Raw genomic sequence first — 12698 nt, forward strand, 5'->3', positions numbered from 1 at the left:
ATGCTTTTTCATTATCAATTAATGCATAATATTGCAAATAGAAACATGTAGAAATGTTTACGTATTCACATAACAATTTCTTCTGATAAAGCAAATGTAAAAATCATCAAATTAAAACCACGCAAATTAGCAGCAACTTAATATTTCTCCAGAATTACAGGAAACTTTAGTTAGTGCAACTGCCAGTGCAAAAAATGTGGGTTTGCCCTTGAGCACAGAAACCTAGTTTTTACCTGTATCCCAAAGGAGTTGTATTTTGCAACTGCAACCCAAATAGTCTGGCTAAATCCAGTATTTTAAATTTATTTCTTTAAGGATATCCAAGGGCACTCACATTTCCTGCAGGTACTACAGTAGCTTTGACAGAATGTAAATGCAGATATCCATGGGGAATTCTGAGAAAACAACTTATTTTCCTATAAGCTCTCCAGCTGGGTTTATATAGGATGATTTATTAGTGAGCATTACATAAGCTAATTGAATTATATATCCCACAGGAAGATGGAGATTGTCCTACAGACTGCCAAAAATCTTGTGTCTAGGTTCTAGAAGTGGTCTTTTRCTATGTTAATTACATTTTTTGTTGGCAGACAGTAGTGTTCTTTTTTTGTTTATAAAAAAATCTCAATTCTCAGTTCCTACTCTCTGACTTTTTTCTATTCCATTAACTTGTCTAGTCCTCTTCATTTGTATTCACTTGCATTCTACACCGCAATCCCAAAATTTATTTCTTCTCGTTAGCAGAATAAATTAAACATATATCAATTAATGGATCAAATTTTTACCTAATCATGATTCAAAAGTTAAAGTCTGAAAAATACAAAAATCATCAAAGTAACTAAGGATAAGTTCAAAGCTCACAAAAATGTTCACAGCTTTGATTCAATAAGCTATCACAGTCGTACCAAGTTGCAAACAATGCAAAACCTTTTCATTTTCTTCTGTGAAATGTATTGTTCTTTCAAGATTTTACAGTAAGATAAACGTCAGAGGGTTTGTAGGAAAGAAATCGCACCTATCACTTTCCAGTATATTTTGATGTGCTGCAGTTAAACATTCGATTTACAAAAAACCAGAGTACACTATTACCAGACAACAAGCTATTTCTGCACTGCTCTTAATTCATGCAAGAAAATTGTGTCACTGAAAAGACAGAACTATCTTAAAAATGCCACAAACAACTTTATCCCAAAGCTGACGAGCTTTTTTACCACACTGCCACCAAATAATGTGGTTTGTGTTCTAAAGAACATGAGACAAACTGAAGTTTCAAGATAACTGTTACCAAGTCCTGCCTATCTCAGGTCTCACCAGAGACTGATTTTACAGCATGACATTAGGGAACAGCTGGCTCTGCAGAAAATTCCCAGCTATCCTTATTCTCTGAAGACAAGCTCTCTGAAATACCAATGCTATTTTCACTTTGTCTTCCTTTATAAAATGTGAGATTGATTCTTAACTGTGACCCCTAACCAGACAGTTTCCAAATCAGAACAATRATTGTAGAGAACCACAGTCCTAGGAACACTGTCTATCTTCTCCAAAACAGCAGGAGGAAAATACTTTCTTGGTCAGGTTGGAAGGAAAAGTCTTTTAGTTTTTCATTGATAGTAAATTAAACTAATTTTCCCCAGGCCAAGTCTGTTTCTCTTGTGACGATAATTGGTGACAGTGACCAATCTCCCTGTCCTTATCTTGACCCTCAAGCTTCTCTTATTTCCTCGCTCTCTTCTGATAAAGAGGGGAGTGCAGGAGTGGCTATGCGGATGTCTGGAGCCAGACAACTCACCACACCTGGGTATGCATAGGCTGTAAAACTTTCTTTTCTGTCCTATCCCAGCAAGAAACCTGTCCACATGGAGCTGTAATGTTTAGCTTTCCTGTGGCCATCATTGCCCTTTTCTTTTCCCTTTCTGTGTTGTTTGTTCCATTCAAGGGCAGCTTTGGTCAAATCAGGGCTATAGRCACTCACAGCCAAGGAAACCACGAAAGAAAAGCTTCTCCAAGGACTCATCATCTCAGCTGCGTGTTCTAAAGAGGTTTGCTCCTTCCATGATCACAAAAAATAAAAAATCCAAAGAACCCCACCCTTATTGACTTCARTTAGGGTGCTCTGCTTATTCCTTAACCTTCCTCACATCTTTAGGGGATGCCCAGTACTCACAATTTACAGGATACCAATGCTTCCCCTCCCAGCTCATCTTTTAAAATGTGGATGGCTTCAATAAGCTCCCATGTAAAGAAATTAAATGACTTAACGAAAGAGAAATTATACAATTGTAATTATTTTTCATCMACTCTTCATGAGCCTGACATTTTATTCTCATCCAAAAATCTTACGAGTTTTCTCATCTCCGACCTCCTCGGAGTAAAGCAGGAGGGATACCTTTCAGTAGGCATTTCTTATTCTTGGTTTTCTTYTTCTGTGAGGCATGCACTTTCTCCATTTTGAACTAATAAGGAATCATTTGAGTTTATGTGTTAACATAACAGGCAATGACCTTGGAAAAGATTTAAAAATTATATTGGACAAGCTATTAACATGAAGTCCCATTGCAATGCTATGGAAAAAATTACTAATTCTACCCTTAAGTTTTCAGAGARGGGAACTGTGACTTAGACAGGTGATTATTTCTCTTTTTATGGTTAGTGGAAATTGAGACTGTGCAAAGTTGTAGCAACTTTTCATCCTACAAAAGATGTAAAAAAATGTAGACTATAACATGATTTAAGTACTAGCTAAAATACTTATAGTAAGTTAAAGCTAAGAAAAATAACACAACAGAATTTGTAGAATTTTTTTTGAAAAAAAAAAAAGAAATCAGATATGGAATTTTCACATAGTACTGCTGAAAACATAATATATACAGGCTAAAAATTATTAGACAAAAWCATGGAATATAGATCTCTTTCTAGCTATTAAAAGCAATAATCAATGGGAATTCTTTTCTGTGAGAAGTTCCAGAATTCTTGATGGCTCTATGAGTGTTCTTGGGTTCACGTAATCACCAAGAAAATTGAGAGAGAGAGAGAGAGAGAGAGAGAGAGAGAGAGAGAGAGAGAGATAATGGCAGTGCACTGTCATTTTCACAAGACATATTATAAATTGAGTATTTAACTCCCAGATAAAGTCAGTACAAAAATAACTACCTGGATTCCCCAAAATCCAGATATATCCAGCAAGAGATAAGATTAAACTCACTGAGAGTCAGTCACTGTGAAACTGCTAAAAGTTGATCTTCCACCTCCTTCTCTTTTAGAATAAAGGTTTTAGGCATCTCTAAATCATATGCTCTTGGCAAATAAAAGTTAAATACAAGTATTAATTTCCATGGAGATGTAAATGAATGGAAWATAAACTTCTGAAAGGAGAACAGAATGGTGATTTTCTGGCTTTATTTTGACTAAACTATTTTTACAGTAAATATAAGTCCTTATCGATTTTCCTAGCATAGCAAGGCAATTTAAAAAATTAAGGCAAAAATGTGGAAGAATATATTGAGATTTCTAGTTATGCAGCTCCTTTAAGGGTAGAATACTTAGTTSAAACAATGTCATACAAGATCCACTACATTTATTAGAGCACAATAATTTATTATTTCTTCTCTGTATTTCCTGTTCTCTGAATGTCATGGTGCAGTAAATCTTGTTTGTACAAGGAAGAAAGTGACTGTCCCTTAAGAGAGTCCACCTGGCATTGCACAGTTCATTGGTTCTGCTGGCAGGRAATTGTTCTGAAATCTGGACTCCAAACAAATGACCTAGAAAGGCACTTTTCTCAAGGCATACTATTTCCATACCRAAATCTGTGGGTCCATACTGACAGCTGTCTCTGGAAGTGAGGTTATTCTGTCTAAGAAAACCCAACTTTCTACATATCTCATTATATTATCTTCAAATTCACAATCCATAGTTTGAAACACATTTTGGCAAATTAATAAAAATAGTAAAAATACACATTTTTTTCCAAATAATGTGTCTGTTCAACACTGTTTCTTAAAACAAAATCTAGAAATACATTTTGGAAGATAGGATTTTTTTTTTCTTTTCCTGCAGAACAGGCTATTTTCCATTAGCCCTCCTTAGAAATGCTGATTAGAAATGTAAAACTATTTCTAGCAACACTTTAAAAAAACCTATTTCTATAAAAGATTCAAGGCAAAAAAACTTAATTGTAGACTTATTTTTTATTTAAGTGAAGTTTTATTTTATATCAAAAAGGTAATTACAAAGTGGAATAATTCTTAATATAGCTCATGCAAACCCACTGTAGGGACAGGGATGTAAGGGGAGAAAAGAAAGAGTTAAGAAAGTTAAGAGTTAAGAGTTATAGATATATATTGCATCACAAAAAAAAAAAAAAAGATGCTTCCAAGAGGCATGTTTCCATTCATTTAATGATAGGACATTGTCAGGTCAAAATTGAAGGTTTTTGTGCTAAGCAAGAGCCATGTAGCTAAGAGTTTGGAATGAAATTAAAAAAAAAAAAAAGCAGTCAGGAAGGACAGCAAGGAAATCAAGGCTGTAAATAAATGCTTTAGGAGCTTATTAATATTTTAAAGCAAGTATTTTGCATACAGAACATAATAGGCATATGGTTTTAATGCATGCTGAATCCAGATTCTGGAAAAATCATCTAAATTTACAGGATATATATTTTGGGTTAAATCTCAAGAATATTGACTCCATATAAAAGTGTGAGATTTACATGGAMAGCTTGAGATGAATGCTCCAGATGTATTTCTATTTGATGTTTAACAAAACAATAAATAAAGTGTATTTTTATAATGAGTAGATTTTACACTATGTTTCTCAGTTAATATCATCATGTGTCCATGTTGTCTAATTATTAACTTCTCAAAACTTTTCCTTTTAGTAGATTAAATTTGTAAACAACACCTTGAGGAATGAACTGGGAAAACTTGTGTCCATATTTCAGAATGTTGGTTTTATCCAACATGTTTCAGTTCAAAAAGAGGTCCAAATAGTATTTTGCCTTGAGATTCTGTGTTATTAGCACAAGGAGAAGAGAAAAAAAATAATAAAAGTAAACCTAATTTTCAGACAGTGATACAGAGCAGGAACATAGTGAATCAGACCAGTGCTCCATCTGGCCCAGTATTTTGTCTACAACAGAGGTGGAGGGAAAACCTCTTTTGCAAAATCTATGTCCCATCAAGCCTCCCAGCAAACAGAACTGTCTAATCAGACACGATAGATTGTATTTCCCTGACTGGCTTACTTGTCATTTACTGATGGACCTRTTGTCTGTGACCTGCCTAATTTTTCTGAACCTACTATGAGATGACCTGACCCCACAACCCTTTGGGGCAGCATGTTTTAGGGGTTCTCTGCTTCTCATGAAAGGAAGTACTTGGTTTTCTTCCAAATATTTATCTATTTATTTTTTATCATGTCCCCCCACTTATTTCACTACAGAATTTGGGGAATAGATTTTCCATTTAACCTTTTCTACCATGCAAGAGTTTTCTAAATCTTAATTACATACCCCYCAGTTTTCCCCTCTTCAAAGGGAATAGTTTCAGCCCTTTAAATATCTCCTCACATGTCAACTATTCAATTCACACAACATTGGTTATTCTCTAGCTTTTCTAATTCTATTCATGCTCCTTGAGGTGCAAAGTCCAGAACTGTGMATTATAACCAATGTATGACTCCACCTAGGTTTTATTAGCTAGGAAATCCTGTCCTCTGTCTTTCCCCTCATACTCTTCCTGATCATGCCCAGCAGGTTTTTTTGCTATTCTTTGCTGTGACTGAATATTGAGACAATGACTTCAAGACAGCTGTCAATGATTGTTCCAAATCTTTCCAGAATTGCAACTGACAATTGAATTCAGCTGTATGAAACTGTTTCTCCCTGGAATATTAACTTACACTGAAGCTTATCTGCCACCTTTTTACTTTCTCCATTTTGTGAGGTCATGCTGGCATTTGTCAAATGCAAAGAATTCACTGAGCTCCTCTCAAACCCTGTTTGAGTGCACAYTTTACACTTTTGCTATCAAGTAATCCCACCAATTCCCTACCTGACTTCCACAATTTATAGATGTGAAGACATTTTTATAAGTTAGAGTGTTCTTTAAAATTTGTGTTTCAGGTTTTTGGATTTCCTGCCAACATTTTGAACTTTTTTATCAGTTCCACGTGGGCAAGTTCTCCATTTGTCAAAATGCCATTTTTCCCTTGTCACAGCTTTAAGTTTCCTTCTTAAGCCAATCAGGAATTTGGACCACTTTGTGTTCTTCAGCTGTAACACACATTTTACCTGGGCTTTTAACATTATCTGCTTAATACCCATTAATATGCTTGTGGASCTCACTTTTATAGTTTCTTTTTCTGAAACTGAATATAATAATTCAATATTTCTGGGGTGTAGGATAGACTCTGTTGTTAGAACASCTGTGATGCAAGGGCAGATATGATTTCAGCTGATAGGATTTTCTCCTATGTAAGAGATGAGAAATATGCCCATCAGTTGAATGTCCTCAGAGGGCTTAGCATTTTGGGGGTGGAATTGCTTTCTCAACATTCTTGTAGGTCTCATCCATTTCTCTACTTCTCCAGTTTATATTATCTATTTTTTCATTAATTTCTATTGAAAAGGCTCTCTAATTCAGTCACTCTGACTTAAAATAAACTTCCTATCTCATGGCCAGGAAGTCCCTGAAGTATTACACACACTGAAACTGTCCCATGGRTCTGTAATTACAGATACACTGCTTTGCAGAATAAAGCAGCCATCTCTCTCTCCTCCTGCTCTTAGATTTACCTATCTGCATCTTGAGCATAATCCACATTATTTTTGCAAGTTAACATTAGTTTATCTCCTTTCAAGAAATTACTTACTTTACTAAATGTTTTTTAAACTCTTTCTTAAATACAGTGGTTAGCAATAGGTAAAAATACTCAGGAGCGTGAAAAAGTCTCAGGGAGGCATCAGGAGCATCCACCTTATCTGAGAGTCTTTGTACATCCATCAGTGTTTGCCACACCCTTGTCTTTTGGGCAATCTGGCTAGTCCTAATAAATAAATATTTATTTGCTTGAAGTAGCCTCGCATGTGCATAAGTTGTGGTGCCTTTGTGCATAAAATTAGTTGTTTTTCCTGATTTATCACTTGTTTCTATCTTTTATGAAAATAGAGATAAAATATCAGTAAAACCAGACAAAACAATTCTAGGAGGCAGTCTGATCACAGCTTTCTATCAGATACAAGCCAAACCACCAACAAGCTGAATATTCTCCTGTGCAAAGACTCAAAATGCTTTCTGCTTCCTTTTGACAGGATGAGACAGCCTTAACTGAGCATGGAAGAAGCACATCTGTCAATCATGTCCCATCAGTCATAGCAAAGAAAAAAGAAGCSAAAAAAAAGTAAGAAATAATGTCTATTACTAACCATAATTGCTATTACTGCACATATTATTAATCCATGTTTATCAGAGAGAGAAGATCAATTTCCCGTTATGTACATTCATTTTACCATTTTGAAAATATGCAAATTTCAAAGGAAATAATGTGTATTGAAATTGATTCATGTAGTGCATATAGTTTTTCTGTTACTCATTTTTGAGTGAATTCCATAAATGAAAAAGCAATGAAAACTGTAGTAGATAGGGAAGTTCTAATATATACACTCCATAATAGATATACAAAAGGTATAGGCTATAACTATAAAGATATAAAGTGCTTATTTTGTACCTAAAAGTATTAGACAACCAGAGAAAGTTTTGAAGTGTATTTTCTTTCAAACTCTATTGCAACACAGATGACAATGAAAAAGTCCAGGGTAAGAAACTGCAAAGGAAGCATCCAAGGTAAAAAAGTAAAGGGAAAAAAMCCMMRAAWKSYTWRGGRAAWWMWWWWWMMMMMMMMAAWWWATTTTATTTTKAAATTGRTTATTTGAATCATCTTAGTTGCTGACCTTGCAATAACCACCCAGCCATTCTCTCACTCTCCCTCCTCCTACATGACAAGGAAAGAAAACAAGATGACAAAGATCCTAGATTGATATGGACAGAGAGATYCCTTACCATTTACTGTGACAGGCAAACAGATTTGACATGGGCAAAATAATAATTTAGGTTCTTGGAACTAGAAATAGATTTTGGGTCAGTGAGAAACAGAAAGAAAAACAAAATCCACACCCCACTTCTTCCCAGGCTYAACTTCACTCCYSTATTTTAAAGTTTTCTACTTYCTCCTTTCACATTGAGAAGTTCAGATGGGGTGGGAGAAGGGGATTGTAGTTTGCACCACTCCTCTCTGCTGCTCCTTCCTTCTCCCACTTTTCCCCTGTTTCAGKGTGGGTTGTTTTTATGTGCTGCAGGGTGGAACTGTTCCTGCACGGGCTCCTCTCTCTGTCACAGTTCCTGCCTAGAGCCGCTCCTGTCTGGGCACTCCATGGGCTGCACCTCTTTCAGGGCAGCATGGCTCTTCCATGGGATGCTGTGCAGATATCTGCTCTGGCATGGTCCTCTCCATGGATTACTGCTCCATCATGATTTTCTTCAGGGGCTACAGCTCCAGCAATCCCTCCTGCAGTGCCTCGAGMTCATTTTCCCTCTCCTTTTTCAATGACTTTGGATACTGCCTGGTTGTTTCTCACACTTCTTTTCTCCCTCACTGCCCTTTGTGCTGGGCAGAAATTTCTGATTTTCTACTCTTTCTTAAATGCATTTCTACAAATGTGCTATCATCTTGAGTGARAGGCTCAACTCTTCCCTGCAGCTGGTTGGTTGGAACTGACTCAAAGGGATGATTTCCAGCATGGAGCAGCCCCTGCCCTATTCTCACAGAGACATTCCTACAGCCCCCTTCTAAACAAAATCTTGGCTACKACACCAAATGAATTGCATAGCCCTTAATACAAAGAAATGTAACTTCAAGTGAAGAAAAAGAAAAAAGTTATCTGGATTAAATCATGACTATTTTTTAAAACAAAGTGGCTGAAGTTACTCTAGAAAAAAACAATTACAGAGCATAAGCCTACCATGATTATTGTGATATGCATACCCCTGCATAGTCAGAGAGCCTAGCTGATCACCCTAAGAATTGCATAGGCATGATTTATATCTAAGCAGGATGAATRCAGTGATAGAACCTTTAAAATATGACACTTGCAGCACAGTGTAATCTGGAAGTGACATTGCATGCAAATAGAATGACTACCAAAAAGTGAAGCTGTTACTCTGACAGACTTATCTGTCAAAGGTATATGTATATTGTTTCTTCCTATGAATTTCTAATCTATGCATTTTCAAACATCTCACTATGAAATATGGCTATCCTTTGAATATAATTTTATGAAGTTGTCTACAGGTCATTTAATCTCTCATTCTCTTAAAATGGAGAAAAGTGTAAATCATGGATGTTGCTAGAGAAAATATTACCCAAGGGTATTCTGTATCAGCACTGGCAACAAGTGATAATCATACAGATTTGTAATACCATATTATATCATGATGGGCACTCTGTAGAGCTGAATTACTTATTTTCTGACTTTTTCTTTCTGTAAAGGAAGTTGGAAGCTAATATTCCAGCTATATTCCTTGTGTAAGACTTCCATGTATTTTCAACACAAAAGTTATACTATATGTAATATGAGATATTTTTAGTTAGGTAATTTAAGTTTAGTTTAGTTAGTAGTTTAAGCAATAAAAATTTGAAAGCTCCCTGCATTCATACATGAGTTAAAAAGAAGTTCCTATAACATTTTGGAATTTTTTTTTTTGACAATTTTTTGACAATTCAGCAGCACAATATTAGAAGCCAGAAAGCYTGAAGGAAGATTCATGCCAGACTTTCTCATGCCAGATTTTCTCATGAGACCAAACTAATTTAAAAAGATCATATCCCAAGATTAGATTAAACTCTGTTTGGCAGAAAACCTAAAAAAGATTAAATCAATTCAGTACTTTCTGCAAAGTGTRGTCAATATTGTAAAGACAACAGTCTTTACAAATGTTCTGCCAGATGTAGTCACCTTCTACAAATTGGTTTGCTGACCATGGTAATCTGCACAAAATTTATGCATRCCTTCTTGTCCACAGCCATCCCCCATGAGAGCATAAAAATATTAATGAACTTCAGAAGAGGAAGTGGGCAGTGTATTTAGTACTTCATGGTTTTGTATCATAGAATTCTACAGTTGCCTGGATTTTGAAATTTTAAAGACAAGTCATGTCAACTTTCAGTGCAGAACATTGCACCTTGAGGTTTACTATGCAAATAGGCAGCTAAGCTACAGGAAATGAGACCCAAACATGCAAATTAGGTAATTATGCAATTCATCCTTAACTGAGGGACAAATGATTTTCAGGCACTGTTGGCTTAGCTTGGCTGTGGCTTTTCAGATTTATCATTCACACGTCACCTTTAAACTTCTTTCGACACTTTGTTAATGGTCTTTTCTAATTCAGTGTCATATAGGSAAAAATAATGCATTTTTCAGAATGGACTTTAAACAACTGAATTTCTGTCATGCATTTTCAATATACTGACTTCAGAGGTTAACTAAATAGAGTTTCAATTGACATGTTGCCCTTTCCCCTAAAATGAAAAAAACTTTTTAAAAACATACATTAATATTTATCTCACATCTTGAGCTGGTCCATCCTGCTTCACAAGAGCAYTGATACCCATCAATGAGATCTATACATCTGAAATACAAAAGAGTGTTATTCAGATGAAGCTATGTAATTCCAGATTCAGAACTAGTAGTGTCATTCCAAGGATTTCAAAATAGTGGTCTGATGTAACCTAATGTAATCCATGGTAATTTCATTAGTTTTAATAATAGATCTCAAATGTGCATATTATGGGTGCTGTGATCATTTTGGAAGGATTCTGATGGTCACATTACAAGATGTTTTCCCATTTCAACCTGTTGGCATGTAACAGCCAARGATTCACTTTTAAATGTATTAAAGTCTAATTAATCCACACTTACTGAATGTTAGTTATGCTAATGAAAAAAAATGCGAGAAATTTAGATAATGTAACTATATTACATTAGCTTAAACAGGCAACATCTGTCATCTTTAAGTGTGYTTATACCCTTACTTTATGGAAGAACATCATTAAAAGCATATTTATCAATCTTCCCATATCATTAAACCTTAAATATTGCTAGTTAGGTACWTTATCATGGAAATAATAATAGTTAAATAAAAATAGGCACCTTCCATGAAGACAAGGATTTGGCAAGCATTCATTAACATTTATCTCACAGTTTGTTCCGATGAAACCTCTCTTACAGTGACACTTGTAGGAACTGATGCCATCAATGCAATTTCCATTGTTGAGGCAAGGAGAAGACATACATTCATCTATATTTACTTCACATCTATCACCTGTAAAAAAAGCCCAGAAAATGTGACTGATTTTTAACTTCTAAACTCAAAGCAACTGTTTATTTATTAATACTAATATTTCCACAAAATTGCTTTTAGTTACATAGATTGTAAGTATTGTTCATTATATTCATCAATAAAGAATATTCAACTAGAATTACCTGTAGGWGTAAATGTCAAAAAGCATGGTTATATTGAAATATATGATGAATGATAAATATGAAATTATGACCTCTGTAATTGTGGCAAGGGAAGAAGGCTTTAACTACCAGCTTGCAAGCAATGAAGAAATTGAAATTTCAAGATTAACTTCATTAAACAGTTATCAGTTAGTTGAATAGMACAGATTTCCTGTAAGAGGAATATAGAACTAAAATATATGCCTTGTGGTGGTCTAACTGCAATATTTATTTTCTCAAAATGAAATTGAAATGCTGGGGTTTTCGATAAATGATGGAAGAGATTAAATTCTTYGAAATTTTTCTGAAGACATTCACTAGGAGTGAGATAGTGGCACACTGTTATGCTTGTAAGTGCCACAACGTCCATCTAAATATCTCAAAAATATTAGTATTTTACAAAAAACTAACTGACAAACACCATGTGCACAGGTCTCTTCGTAGGCAGTTACTGCCCACTGCTTGGGAGGCAGCTAAGCACCACACAGACAGCTGCTTGTCCCCACAGCAGGAGGGGGGAAAGAAACACAAGGTAAATGTGAGAAAACTTGTTGGTTGAGATGATAGTTTAATAGGTGGGTCCTGGTTTGAAACAATTCGAAAGAGAACACTCTGAAATGAGTTTCAGTAATCATTGACAATTATTCCCTATTCACATGTGCTTCCATTACAATCTAATCTGTTGAGAAATTAGAAATTATATTTCCTTTGCAACTTTGTGCRTTGTTTATTAAAAGTTGTGATTCATGAGAAGTAATTAAGGTTAGATTCTGCCAAGTATGACTGACTCTGCTGGAAAGAAAAGGAAAATCTTGTCATTGTATCTCCATATTTTGCCCTTCCTAGAAAAGCTTGAGCAAAAGGAAAAATGGACCTTTAGTCCTGCCAGTGCTAAAAGTTTCAGATATACGTAAAAAGTCCATTTTGTCATTTCCACCCTAAAAAGAATTTCTGAGATTTCTTGTGAATAAAATCTATAATAATTATAGTAATTATGGTACAATTGAGTTAAAGATGGGAATGAATATATGTATCATGGAAAAATTTAATAGATTTATTAAAAACCCAAACTAAATAAAGGGAGGGTATTAGGTTTATGAAGTTTAAAGACTGAGGAAGATAAAGACTCTTCAATTATGGG

At 35.0% G+C, this 12698-nt stretch overlaps 1 protein-coding gene across 1 annotated transcript in view; it reads right to left on the reverse strand.

Annotated features, from left to right (window-relative positions):
• EYS (eyes shut homolog) overlaps positions 1 to 12698 on the reverse strand; it is a 685229-nt gene that overhangs the window by 381063 nt on the left and 291468 nt on the right. The window contains exons 26-27 of the mRNA XM_057369428.1: positions 11207 to 11378; positions 10607 to 10685 (exon numbers count right to left, since the gene is read on the reverse strand). Coding sequence (XP_057225411.1) covers positions 10607 to 10685; positions 11207 to 11378 — 251 coding nt within the window. The remainder of the gene's footprint in view (positions 1 to 10606; positions 10686 to 11206; positions 11379 to 12698) is intronic.

The sequence above is a fragment of the Malurus melanocephalus genome, unplaced genomic scaffold (genome assembly GCF_030028575.1).
Source record: "Malurus melanocephalus ecotype Western Australia unplaced genomic scaffold, MMel_1.1 scaffold_109, whole genome shotgun sequence".
NCBI classification, from domain to species: domain Eukaryota; kingdom Metazoa; phylum Chordata; class Aves; order Passeriformes; family Maluridae; genus Malurus; species Malurus melanocephalus.